This window comes from Thermobia domestica, chromosome 8 (genome assembly GCF_964235325.1).
Source record: "Thermobia domestica chromosome 8, izTheDome1.hap1.1, whole genome shotgun sequence".
Classification (NCBI taxonomy): domain Eukaryota; kingdom Metazoa; phylum Arthropoda; class Insecta; order Zygentoma; family Lepismatidae; genus Thermobia; species Thermobia domestica.
Window position 1 is genome coordinate 249,472,294 of NC_137461.1, and position 16,802 is coordinate 249,489,095.

At 36.7% G+C, this 16,802-nt stretch overlaps 1 protein-coding gene across 1 annotated transcript; it reads left to right on the forward strand.

Moving 5' to 3' along the window:
• Nucleotides 1-13,059: 13,059 nt before the first annotated feature.
• Nucleotides 13,060-13,401, forward strand: LOC145692540 (uncharacterized). Its single transcript, XM_081767849.1, has one exon. It carries the CDS (start codon nt 13,060-13,062, stop codon nt 13,399-13,401), a length of 342 nt encoding a protein of 113 aa, XP_081623975.1.
• The last annotated feature ends 3,401 nt before the right edge of the window (nt 13,402-16,802 follow it).

The following is a 16,802-nucleotide window of genomic DNA, read 5'->3' on the forward strand; positions in this document are numbered from 1 at the left end:
TGTTATGACTTGTAAAAAAAAAAAAAAAATACATTACAAGACTTGTTGTTTTGAGAAACAGACCTGGAGGCAAATTTCAGGTGTGTTATTCAGCTACATAATCGTGGAATGAGTAAGGGTTCTTAGCCAATCAGCGAGGATGTAGAAGATCAAAAGGCAGACAAGGCACCTAACAAAGAAATAATGCTGTTGTAGAAAAGTGCAACGAACTTTAAGCAATCAACGTTATACGTTACTAATTCCTATCAATATATTTTTTGTTAGTGGAATGGGAATTAACAAAAAAGGTAATTTGCATTTTTAGAAGGTTGTCCACTTTGTGAACAAAGAAATGACTTTGAACGCTAAACATGATAGAATAGTTCTTAGTTTAATTGTTTTTCTTATAAATAACTTCATTTCAATGTTTTGATCGAACAAAAATATGTGCACACATTAAGAATATGGGGTCTAGTTTAAACAATAATTAAACTGATTCCTTTTTTCGTTGAAATATGATCCCAGTGTCTCTTATAATCTTTCTGCGCAATCTGACATGACCCTTTTTAAACATGTATAGTTCAGGGGCACCACTAAAAATAATTATTCAAAAAAGAAAATTGTTTCACTGTACATCATCTGTCCTCTACAGTTTTCTTGTTTGCAAGTCTTTTTTTTTTCTACCAGCTGCGTGCCGAATTATGATAGACAAGCAAACATGTATGGCATAAAAGTAAGTGGGACAACAACTGATACTATGTCGTCACTACAAGCTAGGGGAATATATTTTGGTTCAGAACAGAACGAAGCGGGAGGGCTACAAGGCAATGTAAAGTGTTCCCATCTTTAGGCAAGATGAGTATCTACGTAAAGAAATACATGTGTACCAGGACCGAAGCTAGGGAATTTTCATGTACCGTCTAAACCTTTCAGTTGTTTATTGATATAGGGTAATGGCAGTAAATATCGAACGCCTCTAAATATCGAACACCTTGACCGTTTAGTTAAGAAATAATAATACCAAAAACGTTGCGTACTATCTAAAATTTGCAAACTCACCCTTCCAAACCTCGCCTTATAAAAAACAATAGGTCTATATGTTTTGATATTAGCGAAAGCGGGAAAGTTTCCTAGTCTGTGGTTTTGATGGGAGATTGGAGAAATCGCTGTATTTTTTGTAAGGTGCAGCACCGTAGTAATAATCCTTTTCCCCATGTGTGATGGTGTCATTATAAGGTATCCTTTTAATATTAGGATGTGTTAATATCAATATATGTATATTTATTTGTTGTAATGTTACTTTTCAACTATCATCTTATTTGAAGGAAAACGAAAATAGTGTTCGATATTCGAGACCCATTTCGTAATATCGAAATGCCGTTCGATAAAAGAGGTTCCTTCAAGGAAATGTGTTCTTTTGTATCGAACATTATAATAATTGGAAGGGCTATTGGTGATTTAAATATTAATTTAACTAAGTTGTTGATATCTGAATACCGAATTTTACACTGAATTGTAAACCATCCACCTTGTATCTGATACTTCTTGGGTTCAAACCGTTACACAAATATTTAGATTTACAATTTTTAGTAATGTTTCGTCACAGAGAGCATATCTAATCGAGGCCTTACGTCTTGCTGATCGCATTATTTCACACTTTTGACCCGGGCTTTTCTTCTTATTGATAGACTAGTAAACACAGTTGAAGTTAATCATAAATAATTGTTTACATTTTTTGTTGAGTATCCTTAACTACTGGAGCCGCGGTGGCTCAGTGGTAGAGCGTTCACCTCTGGTGCAAGGGGTCTCGGGTTCAAACCCTGCTCCCGCCAAGTGAACTTTGTGGTGGACAAACACCGTGTGCGTGCGTTTTCTCAGGGTTCCCCCGTTTCCTCCCACTTTCTTCATTCCACTATTTCATTCATTTCTCATAATCACCGTCTCCTTTAGCCTAACAGGCATAATCGTGGGACGTAAAACTCAGATTTCATTTCATTTATCCTTAACTACTGCTCAGAATTTGACAATGGGCAAAAATTAAGAACCCCAACAAGGAAGGTGTTCCCAAAATCAGAATCAAACCTGTTATAAAATGATACCATTCCAGTATTCGTTATCTGCCTTGCAAGCTGTTCAGCAGGTAAGGTCCGGTATGGTCCAGCAGGTAAGGTCCAAAGGCAGGCATCGAGAACCTTCCAGGTTCCTGTAACAACTTTAAATGATAAATCATCTGGGCGTCAGAAGACTGAGATTGCTCTTGGTCGGAAGCCATTCCTGAGTCCACAAGAAGAAGAGGAAATTTCTGAATGGGAATGAACATGGACAAGAGAGGATTTCCGTTTTAAGAAAAGTAATTTACTGGACACTGTACAGTAAATTGTACAGTCTTGAAGAAGGAGCACATCGTTCAAGCATGGAAGACCAGAGAAAATTTGGTTTACGTGTTTTATGGGACGACATCCTTGCCTGTCTCAAAAGAAGGCTGAAACTATTAGCAAGGTTAGGGTTGCAGTTTTGGAAGAGAAAATACGCGGCTGGTTTGCTGAACTTGATAGCTGAAGTGCAGTTATGGAAGGCCCAAGAAGGATCCTCAACGTAGACGAAACGAACTTTCTGTTCTACATGGTTTCAGGAAATTACCTTGGTATGAGAGAAGTAAAGCTTCAAATTACAGGAACATCTAAAGAAAAAGAGGGCGTAACAGTACTTGGCAATTTCTGTGCTGAAGGGCGTTGCGCCCAACATGATCATCTACAGCAACATACGACTTAAGCAAATTATGAAAAATAATGTACCTGAGCTATAGATCTACGAGAAAACAGAAACTGCCTGAATAAAGACTACAACATTTTTTGACTTACCACCAACGGTTTAGTCTGTGGCTAGAGACAGAAAATCATACTTTCTGTTATTCTCTTTCTTGATGGACACAGGAATTATCTATCACTTTAAGTCAGTAGATATTGTCACGATCATCGAATACTGGTGTATTGTCTTTTCCCCAATGCACTTATCTTCTGCAACCAGCAGACACGGGCGTGTTTTCACTCTTGAAACGAACATTGAATGCTCTTTAGGACGAGAAAATCAAAACTCTCGGAGCATCGGTAACGAAGGTAAATTTTTCACCCAATCGAAGAAAGTTTGGGAAGATGCCGTGAAACCAGAAATTGTGAAAAGCGCATTTCGTAAGTGTGGTCTTTATCCATTGAGTCCTACTGCTGTGGACTGTAGCAAGTGTGTTGCCAATATTCTGAAGACCCCAGTGGGAAAACCACAGCAAGAGAGTGACTAGAGTACCCCTTCATCTTCTCAACAACTGTTCCCTACTCCTCATAAGAAACTGAAGTTCGTGCTTGGTGATCTGGAAGAATACATACCTCCTCGTGTTCTTAATATGTTCCGTGACAAACTAAGACGTGACAAAGAGGAACGGAGTGATGGTGATTCAGATTTGAATGCTTATTGGAAAAGTGTTAAAACTTGGTATTGTGTGACACATGAAACTAAATTGGCTGATAAAAACTAAACAACAAATGATTCAAGCTCAGAAGAAGGAAATGAAGAGTGAGAGAGTGATAGTCGTGAATTCATATGGAATAATGAACGCTTAAATGGTACGCACCTCCACCCAAGAAGGATCTTCTAGGTGCCGTCATTTCGAAAACTAGAGTAAAAATGCACAAGTCAAAATTATTGAATCAAGATTAGATTGCTTCGGAATTACTATGCTCGTCTTCCTCAAGTAGTAGCGATGATTTTTCAAAGAGTTTCTCAAACTCCCTGAAGCCACGGAGAAACCCCATCAATTTAGGCTGAAGAAAATGTGTGCACTATCTTCCAAGGAATACCTGGAAGAACTGAAGAAGAAGAAAGGCAACAAAAAAGATTAACGTAATACGCTCCTCTCTGTGCTGATGAGTGACGATATGAAACAAACATTTTGTAGCTTAGAACATTTTAATATGTATTTCTCTTTGAGTTTGCTATCTTAGTTTATTATTTTAGAATTATTGCAATGTATTTATATACAATGAAACTATATCCATGTTATCCTCAGAGTGAACTTGTTTAAAAATAAAATATTCTGTTCGATATTAAACCCGCTGTTCAATATATAAACATTCCGTTCGATAATTAAAACCTCATTGATCGATATATAGCACAACCCACTCGGTATAAGGAGTAATACAACTTTGCTATTTAAATGTTCTTCAAATTTCAAAATTCTTAATTATAATTGTCATAATGAGCTGGTTTCAACCAATAAATAACACCTTTACAGTTTTATTGCTCAAATAGTGCCGTGTTCCTCACTGATAGAATAATAATGATTAAATATTCATAGGAATGCCCTTAAGTGTTCGATATATAGTGCCATAACCCTATATGTATGGTGAAATCAAGATAGCCCTCCTAAAAGTGATCTCTCCCTCCCTCTCATTTTATTATTCCGACTACAAGAATTGAAATACGCACATGAATCTAAGGCTTCTTTCACATTATCCACCGATTTGCCGGATCCGTTTCCGGCAGTTTGCCGGATGAGAAGTGTACCCTTTCATATTATCCTGCTTTTTGCCGTGGATGAAAAATATCCGAGCAGGGTTGCTGTGCAACAGAAGAAACAATACCTTGTGACACTTGTCGTATTGTGGTGGTTGCAACTGACAGATGCAAAAAAGTGTCTTCTACTCGCCTTGTTAAGATAGACAGAAAAAAAGTCAGAGACAAATATGGGTTCACTCCTTTTTAGAGAAGTGGTAACTTGAAGAAGATTTTTCTATACTGTTTCCACAATCGATAGACTTGAGCAAAATAGCGGCCAGGTTCTGGATATTTAAAATACGATACTGGTATTCACCTGTTGTGACTGGGAAATCCAGGATAAAGTCCTTTCAGGATAGTCGGTGGTTGAGATCTATCCCAGAATCCAGTGGCGGATTTAGAAGGTTAAATCTGGGGGGCTACTAGACCCCAGACTATGAGAAGTATATCATGAGTTTACTGTAAAGTTTCAAAAAAATATATAACTTAAATCATTTTCGTCACCCTGAAAACTGAGGAGCCTAGGAACCCCGGCCCCGGGCTAGATCCGCCACTGCCAGAATCCCAAGTCAACACAACCACTGAGCCCAAAGCTAATCTGTAGGCATTATGTATTTATTATTATTATTATTATTATTATTATTAATATTATAGTATTTCGAGTTTATTCTTTTATTTAAGCGTTCCGACTATTGACTCAAGTCTCTTTAAAGCACTGCTCTAGTCCCTGTATTCGAAGGATTATTCAAGAAATTACAACCATAGAAGTGTTAATTATAAAATATATAAGGTACGGTATATTTATCAAATATCACATCATGAATTCTTTCTTGCTTTGCGAAAATACATAAAGGTATTATTAGTAAATATATAATATTGCTGAAATATTTGATAGTGTATATTTCAATTTTGGGGCACCACAACTTTACAGAATTACAAGCTCATTTGTCCAGTGCTACTCGGACATTTATTTCTCCCAATCTTCTATTACATAGAAAAAAAATTATATTGATTTGGACACTTTAATTAACGACCTATGGATTCGACACTCTGGTAGTATCCGTCGTTTTCGATTATTTTCACACGTTATCTTTTCCCATATATTGTATGTAACAAGCATGGTTAAAATTACTTTAGGTGTACTGGGCTAGAACATAACCGCATACACAAACACACTCCACACACACACACACATACTGTAAAAACGTAAAACACACGCGTCCATATTATCGCAGCCAATCTATACTTTTTCCTGGCAACACTTGCTTCCTCCCTCAACACCTATCCGGCAGTTAGCCGCGTATATGTGAAGAGCTTCATTGCTTGTAATGTCCCGCTTGGATATACACGGCGGTCTGCCGCGCCGGATTCTAGCAGGGAGATCCGGCTGTTTTTGCTCGCCGGATAAATGACTAGCGACCGCAGCACATATGTGAAGAGCTTCATTGCTTGCAATGTCTTTCTACTTTGTCCGACAATTCGCCGGAAACGGATCCGGCAAATCGCCGGATAATGTGAAAGGGCGGTAAGCTAGATTTCCACTACAAGTTAACTGTGTATTATAATCGCATAAAAATGAACCCAGTTTTTAACGTTGCACTGTATGTTAAGAGATAGCTTGCGTAATTATGGCCACATATTCTTATGAACAGAAATATATTATTATCTTCATTAATATTTATGAAATTTAAATGCATTGCATAAAATAGAAATAAAAACACGATACTTCCTTATATTAGGGTACACATAATGTTAGTTACATTATTTTCACAAAACAAATATAGCCATTCCCACTTATTTAAAGCTTTTTTGATTTTTCTTCATGCATATTGTACCCAAAAGAGAAAGGGTGACACCTATACTTCGTCAAAGTTAAATATTTCTTAATATTATTTATACTACATACAGATAAATAATAACCTTGAATTATCTATTATGTTTCAGTACTGAATTTCAAATCGAAACAAACGAAGAAAACTTAAGAACTTCTGTAACTGCTAAATCAGGATTTATATGGTACTTACCATATTCTTCTGGCCATTGACAAATAAAAATTGTTATGCATTATCGGATATCTATAGCTCCCAGACGACCCAGTTTAGCAGGGACACTCCCAGATGTAACCTACATCATTTATCCATTCAGGAATTGTTCAGGACACCAAAGGTCCAAAATTCTCTCAAAAACATGAATTACTGTTGTTCATGTAGGAATTGTTCGGGACGAAAAATGTCACAAATTCCCTCAATAACAAGAATTACTGTTGTTCATATAGGAGTTGTTCGGGGCACCAGATGTCCCAAATTCCCTCAAACACATGAATTAGTGTCGCTCGTATAGGAATTATTCGGGGCACCAAATGTCCGAAATTCCCTCAAAAACATGGATTACTGTTGTTCATGTAGGAATTGTTCGGGGCACTAAATGTCACAAATTCTCTCAAAAACATGAATTAGTGTAGTTCGTATAGAAAGTGTTCGGGACAACAAATGTTCCAAATTCCCTTAAAAACATGAATGAGTGTCCTTCGTATAGGAATTGTTTGGGAAAACAAGTGTCCCAAATTCCCTCAAAAACATGAACTAGTGTCGTTCCTATAGGAATTTGTTCGAGGCAACAAATGTCCCAAATTCCCTCAAAAACATGAATTACTGTTGTTCGTGTAGGAATTGTTCGGGGCAACAAATGTTCCAAATTCCCTCAATAACAAGAATTACTGTTGTTCATATATGAATTGTTCGAGACAACAAATGTTCCAAATTCCCTTAAAAACATGAATTACTGTTGTTCATATAGGAATTGTTCGGGGCATCAAATGTCATAAATACCCTCAAAAACATGGATTACTGTCATTCATGTAGGAATTGTTTGAAACACCAAATGTCCTAAATTCCCTCAAAAGCATGAATTACTGTTGTTAATGTAGGAATTGTTCGGGGCACCAAATGTCCAAAATTCCCTGAAAAACTTGAATTTGTGTCGTTCGTATAGGAATTGTTCGGGACAACGAATGTCCCAAATTCCCTCAAAAACATGAATGAGTGTCGTTCGTATAGGAATTGTTCGGGAAAACAAGTGTCCCAAATTCCCTCAAAAACATGAATTACTGTTGTTCATGTAGGAATTGTTCGGGGCACCAAATGTCCCAATTTCCCTCAAAAACATGAATTACTGTTGTTCATGTAGGAATTGTTCGGGGCATCAAATGTCATAAATTCCCTCAAAAACATGGATTACTGTTGTTCATGTAGGAATTGTTCGGGGCACCGAATGTCCCAATTTCCCTCAAAAACATGAATTACTGTTGTTCATGTAGGAATTGTTCGGGGCACCAAATGTCCCAATTTCCCTCAAAAACATGAATTACTGTTGTTCATGTAGGAATTGTTCGGGGCACCAAATGTTCCAAATTCCCTCAAAAACATGAATTACTGTTCTTCATATAGGAATTGTTCGGGGCATCAAATGTCATAAATTCCCTCAAAAACATGGATTACTGTCATTCATGTACGAATTGTTTGAAACATCAAATGTCCTAAATTCCCTCAAAAGCATGAATTACTGTTGTTCATATAGTAATTGTTCGGGGCACCAAATGTACCAATTTCCCTCAAAAACATGAATTAGTGTCTTTCGTATAGGAATTGTTCGGGGCACCAAATGTCCAAAATTCCCTGAAAAACTTGAATTTGTGTCGTTCGTATAGGAATTGTTCGGGACAACGAATGTCCCTAATTCCCTCAAAAAAGAATGAGTGTCGTTCGTATAGGAATTGTTCGGGAAAACAAGTGTCCCAAATTCCCTCAAAAACATGAATTACTGTTGTTCATGTAGGAATTGTTCGGGGCACCAAATGTCCCAATTTCCCTCAAAAACATGAATTAGTGTCTTTCGTATAGGAATTGTTTGGGGCAACAAATGTCCCAAATTCCCTGAAAAACATGAATTACTGTTGTTCGTGTAGGAATTATTCGGGACAACAAATGTCCCAAATTCCCTCAAAAACATGAATTACTGTTGTTCATATAGTAATTGTTCGGGGTACCAAATGTCACAAATTCCCTCAAAAACATGAATTAGTGTTGTTCGTATAGGAATTGTTCAAGACAACAAATGTCCCAAATTCCCTCAAAAACATGGATTACTGTCATATGTAGGAATTGTTCGGAACACCAAATGTCCAAAATTCCCTTAAAAACATGAATTAGTGTCATTCGTATAGGAATTGTTCAAGACAACAAATGTCCCAAATTCCCTCAAAAACATGTTCGTGCGCTATTTAAGAAATCTCGCTTTTATTAATCATCGATCTCAACTCATTGGAATAAACCACTCTACTACTCACATTCAGTGAATGTTGACCTATGATATTTCTGCAAAGTGCAGTTACACTTGCAGTTTCATGAAAATACTCTGTAAATTTTAATAGGGTTTTCTGGTTTCTTAGTCTAGAACAGAGCTTTCCAACTTGGGTGTTGCGAGTTGTTTTAAATTAAGGATGTACAATCAGTGGCGTAACTACAACGGAGCGAGTGAGGCAGTTGCTTAGGGCGCAAGGGCAAAAAGAAAGAATATAGACAACCCACTATGTCCATATCTACTATGTAGGTCCTATATGAAATTTAAGACATTACAAAAATCTTAATTCAGTTTCACCCACAGAACTAACTATATGGCTTTAATAAATAAATTTAATGATATTTTTAATTCGTAGTTCGTGATTTAATTACGTTGTATATTTTCAGTGTAGAAAAGAGACGCTAAACTTCAATCAACGAAGGAACATAATTAGAATGTAACTGTAGAGCTCTTTATTGTAATCATTGACTGAAAAAGTGGACGCCGACCTTTACAAAAGTGTTAATGATTTGTATGAATTATTTCATATGTATGTTTATTTGACTAGAATTCGGAGAATAAGATATATTTTGGATACAAAAAGTATTTATAAATGCAAAAATACTTTGGTATATAACTTTCAAATTGTGCATTTTAACAAGCCATTGACAGAGTAAAGGTAATTTTAAAGTAAAATCAATTAACAGTATCAAATGTACCCCTACTTTGAAGGAATTTGGTTTGTATTCGACAATTGGCATTGTTTAGCCACTAGCCTAGGTTTTGAAAAGAAAAGTTCCAAGGATTATTTCTCAGTTTCCTGAGCTTCCTAGCTTCCTCGTAAAGATCTTAAGCTTTACGAAAGTGGACTGAGACACAAAAGCAAAAATATCCACAACAGTTAAAATTCCGACCATGTTCTTCAGAGGGACCCGAACTTCTAGTGGATTACACCTCATGATCCAATGTGGAACGGGGCCGGCGGTGGCTCAGTGGTAGAACGTTTGCCTCTGGTACGTGGGGCCCTGGTTCGATTCCAACTAGCGTCAAGTGAACTTTGTGGTGGACAAACACCGTGTGCGTGGGTTTTGTCGGAGTTCTTCCGTTTTCTCTCACTTTCTTCATTCCACCCTTTTATTCATTTCTCATTATCACCGTCTCCTAGCCGGCGTAATCGAGGGACGTTAAACTTAAAGATTTCATTTCCAAAGTCGAACGCCCACGAACACCTTTTTAAAAGTTAATTGATTTAAACGTTCCTTAGTACCTTATATACCCAATTATCACTATGGTTTTACTTGTTTTTACAACATCTTACAAGTTTTTCCAGTAACCAATAACGACAGGGACACGAACACAAATATCAGGACAGTTAAAATTCCAAAGGCTCTCCCACCGGGAATCAAAATCGGAACTCCGTACACCAAAAGTGCAAATGCTAGTCACTAGATTAGCAGGGAGGGTAGAAAGTTGATATTTTGTTTAACGTGGGGACGAGTTACATGGTCTACCGCTAAGAATCGAACCAAGACTCCCACACCAGTAGCGCGTATACACTGTAAAAAAATGAGGTGTTGAAACAACACAAAATGACTACCATTTTAGTGTGTTACTTGTGTGTTAATTCGGCACCAAGTACATCGTCCTCCGAGCATATCAGAAATAACTCGTTACTACCTGAAAGAATTTGCATTGGTATTTATCGTTTAATACGAGCAAAACTTTGTGAAATATATTTGGCACTTATGCCATGTAACGAATAATGTTCTATGTTTTCCGTAATCGGTCATAATAATATTGTCGTAAATGTGTGAATCGTCTGACAACAGTTACATAGACAACAGTTCTTCCTGTTAGGAACCTGTTAGGTTCAACAAGTGCTAAGACACAAGAATGACGGATAAAGAAAATGGATGGAAGTACTGCTTTCTGTGTAAGTGTTGTCAGATTACTCAACGCTACCCACATCAGCATCCCCTATTGTTTGAAACTATGCATCATCTTGCACTCCAATCATCTCCTGCACGATACTATTATACTCCACTTCACCTTCTCTTTACTTTATATTGCTACACGGTCCCTCCAGATCATCTCGATCTACAGATTCTCCAAGACATCGTTTGCATATTCATCTACCGCATATCTTGCCATCATATGCACAGTGATTCCATTTCACTAACAGGGTTGACCACGTCTCCATTGGCCTAGAGCAGCCCCTAGGCAGAAGATAACCGCGTTCTTCTTTCTAACAATTCTTGTGTCATGTTGTAGCGTCAAGTGAACCTCTTCTCATCTCTCATTTTCATCATGATTTCCACATATCGCTTACCTATACCTTCACTTTACATTTTGGTTGTCTGATTTCTCACGCTTGCTATATTGTGGATGTTCTTCACCATTCTTGCTATATTATATATTATATGTAGTCTTACGTATCTTATATTTCGTATATTATATTATATATAATATTTTGTTCTCACCTATATCATGATTTATCTTCCAGTTCGCCTACAAGTATGTTTATGATCGCAAAGATCATAATGTCCTTCCAATAATATGTTAAATAATAAAGATAAATAAATAAATAATAGCCCATAGTCCAACCACCCATACGTTCTTCCCATAATGCTCCTCTCAACTCCCTTCCCTAAAAGAGGGTGTAGCTCTCTTAAACGATGCTAGCCTCCGGCTAGCCTTAAAAAAATACTTGGTGTTGAATTAACACACAAGTAACCCGCTAAAGTGGTAGTCATTTTGTGTTGTTTTAACACCTCAATTTTTGCTGTGCACTGACCGCTTAACCAGGAGGTGACTGATATTTAAAACCACGGGCATGATGTTATCTATCATCAAGTTAGGTCCAAGATCTAACGTGGAAGCGCATGCCTCTGGTGTTACTAATACGTGTAACTACTAGAAAATGTAATTTAAAGGACAATCTTATTATAAAAAACAAAGTCTGTCAGTTACGTTCATAATGATTCATTCAGACTAATAATTGTCGCAAGCTGGGCTGCCTCTCCTGATAAGTGAGGAGAAGATTTAAACAAGCGGTGGAAGGAGTATTTCCAGAAAGTTCTCAATAAAGAAAACCTGACAAAAACTTGTGATAATCAATGCACGAATCAAGGATTCGTTCGGTCGGTGACTATAGTAGAGGTGGAAAATGTCATGAAAAAAATGAATTGTGTTTTTTAACACTACATAAAAATGTTTCCAGGACCAGATAATATTGGAAAAGTTGGAATCATGTAACAATGTAGGTAAAGAATGAATGTAGTAGTTCACTCGGCTTTTAGTAGGTTATTGTAAACAGAAAATATGCCAAAAAAGTAGAGAAGCAAGTACGTTGTGCTGGATTTAAAAAAAATAAAGGTGATGTTCAAGGATGTGGCTGAAGACTTAGGAGAGAGTAACACAAGCAAGATTGAGGGAAGAGATCGAAATCACAAAGAACTAATATGGTTCCACGCCAGGACGGTCGACAACGGATTTTGCACTTAGGAATCAAAGGTCCTTCATATGGTTTCCATCGGATTAGAGAAAACATATGGTAGAGTGCCCTTTGATCTTATTTGGTAAGCACAGAAGAAAAAGTATGTTCCATACACATGCATGTGTGTAATTCAAGATATGTATGATGGATGTACGATAAGAGTATGGAGCGAGTGTGAAATAATAGAAGACTTCATCAGGAATCTAGTCTTAGCCTATCTTTTTTGCAGTTGTAATGGACAAGCTTACAAAGGATAGTAAAGAAAATGAAATGAAATCTTTAAGTTTTACGTCCCACGGTTATGCCGGTTAGGCTAACGGAGAAGGTGATGATGAGGAATGAATGAAATGGTGGAATGAAGAAAGTGGGAGGAAACGGGAGAACCCCGAGAAAACCCACGAGCACGGTGTTTGTCCACCACAAAGTCCACACGGCGCGAGCTGGGATCGAACCAGGGACCCCAAGCACCGGAGGTGAACGCTCTACCACTGAGCCACCGCGTCCCTCAAGGATAGTCAAGAGTTAGCATCTTGGAATATACTATTTGCGGACGACATCGTGTTGGTAAGTAAAACTGAAGTAGCACTGAAAGACAAATTAAATACCTGGAGAGGAGCATTGTAGAGCAAAAGGTTTAGTTTTAGTTAAACCAAATAAAATATTTACATTGTCCATTCAGCAAGAATGTAAGTACAAGAATGCTACTGGACGAAGAAGAGCTGGTAATGATGAAGAAATTCAAGTATTTGGAATTATTACTACAGGAAATTGCAGGAATAGAATATGCCAACAGGAAAATTAGAAACGTTTGGAAAAAATGCGGAGAAGCAGCAGGAGTATTGTATGATTGTATGGCACCGTTACATCTTGAAGGAAACATTTACAAGACAACAGTGAAACCTCCCATATTAAATATATGGACTGGAGCGGAATGTGGAGCAGCAAAGAAGAGATACGAACAGAAGTTGCAGGTTGCGAAGGTGAAGATGCTGCGGTGGATGTGTGCAGTGACGCGGAAGGACAAACTAAGAATGAAGTGATCTTAAGAACAGATAAGGTGAGATCAGTAGTAGAAAAGCTTCAAGAAAGTAGACTAAAATAGTTTGGGCATGTAGGAAGAAGACCTTTGAAATACATAGCTCACCGAATATGTGCTATAGAAGTAGGTGGGAAACGAGCCTGAGAGATTCTGTAGAGAACAATATGGTGCAGTGTACTGTCACAGTTAATATAACACAAGGTAGAAACAGGTGGAAGAAGTAATCCGAAACTCCGATCCCAGCTAACTGGAAAAAAGGTTTAGACGAAAAAGAAGAAGACTGTACATTGGGAGAATAGAGCTCTTTCCTACCGTCATCATGTCTTCTTAACATGTTTGATCTAAACAAAATGTAAATATTTATGTACATACAAAAAATTGACTAAGACTATCTTCTCTTTCCTGATTTTTGTGGACGTCATTCTTTAAACCAAAAAGTGCTCCTCGTTTGAAAAAAATACATAAAATAGAAAAGGAAAAGATTAGTAAAGAGACGATTTTCTAACTATTGAACATCTTTACTGTTGGAGAAATATTTGAAAGGTTTAAAACTATAACCAAACGAAGCTTCCGTTTGCCCAATTAAATCTGCAACTATTATTAAGTAGCCCAGTGATTTGAAGGTCAACTGGTGCGAGGCAGATTCTTTTAGGAAAATAAAACAAAAAAGGCTTATTTTTTGCTCTTTCTTATGAATAAGAAGTTTCCAAGAAAACATTACACGATCTGCTTAATATGCTGTCTATGGAAAAACCATGCTACCTTAGCAAAAAGCAAAGAAGGAACGAAGTGATTAAGGTAGCTTGATGGCGCGTTATTTATTTTTTTTTAAATATTTTCCCCATACTGTGGCTCCTACTATGTGTTCGATATCACGTAAGCATATACCCTTTTTCTGGCTTATTAGATTTGTATCAGCTAGAAAATTCACTTTTCAGCTTTTCAAACTACGGAATCCATGAGTAATGGTGGCTTTCTTCACAGAAAATTTTGTCCAGGGGGACAAAATCATAACATAATACGGCTGCAGTCAGATATTTTTTGCTTAAACATGTACCCAGCACAAGAGTGGCATGTAATTACAACTTATCTTAGCTCCAAACTAGGGATTGCCAATTCCGGAATTTTTAATTTTCGGAATCCGGAAAGGAAAATCGGAAGAACTCCGGAATTCGTAAAAGTCCCGATTTCAAAAAATTCGGATTTCAGAAAAATCCATATTTCGAAAATATCCGAATTTTGAAAAATTCCGGAATTCGGAAAATAATCAATGTCGGAAAAATTCCGGAATTCGGAAAAATCTGGAATTTATAAAATCCGATTTCGGAATGGATTTCTTCCTAATTCCGTATTTTTTCCGACATTCAAAATTTTCCGAATTCCGGAATTTTTCTGAATTCGGGAATTTTTCTGAATTCGGGAATTTTTTCGAATTGCGGACTTTTTCAGAAGTCCGGAAAATAATTTTTCTGGAATCCGGATTCCGGAAAATTTTGACCATCTCTACTCCGGACGGAGGGAAAACGATTCGACCATTCTGAAGCGGCAAACCTTTTCTCTCGGATATGTGCCAGGAACAAGCAAAAGTCGAAAGCTTTGAAGAAATACTCTGTTCGTCTGTCACAACGGGAAAGAAATACCAAAAACGGTAAAGAAATGCCGAGAAATGTGTTTCTAATATGGATCCCATTTTCAAGACTAGATTTCAAATCCGCCCATATTTGCTTATTTAAACAGGAAGTAGTAAATATCAACTTACTTCCGGTTTCAACATTGATTCTTGTAGAACAGCATTTTTCAAACTGTAATCCTCAACGTCTGTCCTCTTAGGTTTAACAATAGGTTGTCCAACAAAGAAAATAAAACTCAAGTTATTTGTGTATTGCACAAAGTAATTGAGAATCCAAAAACAGATAAACCCTGTAGATTACAACAACTTAAGGTAAAGATTATGAAATTCTAGCAGCTTATATAGATGAATTATTACAAAAAAAAAAAAAAAATGTTCGGCGTAAGCTCTAAACTGCGATAAACAAAGCCACGTGAAAATAAATCTCGCTGATTTGCTGTTGGCCTATCGACGCTAGTACTCCTCCGCAAAGTAGTTCTTCATATGATTTGATTATTGCTTTTACTATGAAGCTCCATATAAAACTGCTACATTATTATAAATGACAAAAATATAATACGGATTATCTAATAATACTGCAATCAAGTGCGGTTAGTGAAACAATAGAAATAAACACTAAGCATGCGCAGTAATTATGGCGCCAATTCAACTGTGAAGGCATGTTCTGCTTTTAAGTCTGAAAGATGGCTGACTTGAATCCCGGTTCAGCGCATGTTGTGGTGAAACATCAACAAGGTAAAACCTTTACTCACTAAGCAACAATTATTTACCAGCGAAATTCAAATATATATATTTTTTAATCTTTCGAGTTTTCTTCTTTCTTTTCTGCTGCTGCCATAAGTATCTAAACAATACGAGACAGTATTGTCAAAATGCACGTGTATAATTTTCTCCTCCCCGTGAGGAGTGGGAGTGATACATCACTAGCCAATCGTATTTGTGACAAGCGGAAGGATACAAATATTTTGTTTATCAGAGTTTAGAGCTTACGCTGAACAGAGTAATAAGTTTTCTTGACTTCCTTTAATTATTGAAGAAAAACGTCTGTACATTGTCTTCTGTTATTATAATATAAAATTAAAGAATTTTAATTAATAATATTTTGCTACAAACAAATAGCATTGGCAGCTTACACCACGTGAAAGAGTTTGGTTATATTGAACCTGCATACAAACATGACATTAAGTACAGCTGTGTTGCATATTACAAAGAGGCCATATATTTATCTGTATAGACAAAAAAGAAGAACGCTAACATTTGACTGCTAACTACGAGTAGACCACTGCACCGCTGAATTCATCTTACTTCTAAAATAAGTAAGTCGAATTATACTTTGCTTTATGGTGGTTGTGATAGAATTTAGAATTCAGAGTCCCTTCCAGCAGCAAGGCTATATGGGACATTGACCTATAGCATAATGTCGGGCCCAAACCACATAAGCTCCCACTGGGAATGAAACCCAAGTTTTCTGCGTTGAAAGTGCTTTCGCTAACTATATAGCCACGAAGTTACATAATTTTGAAGAAGCTGTAATAATAATAACATTATTATTATTATTATTATTATTATTATTATTATTATTATTATTATTATTATTATTATTATTATTATTATTATTATTATTATTATTATTATTATTATTATTATTAAAGTTAACTTCTGACATTCAAATCTCCATGCACTTCTTTGTCTGTCTGCCTCTTTTCTACGATAAATTTCGTAAGTTTTATCTGACATTGAGTAAACTTTCCACAGGCACGTAGCCAAGGGGG

Coding starts and splice junctions, on each gene's coding strand:
- LOC145692540 (XM_081767849.1), top strand. CDS start 13,060: ATGCTACTGGACGAAGAAGAGCTGGTAATGATGAAGAAATTCAAGTAT.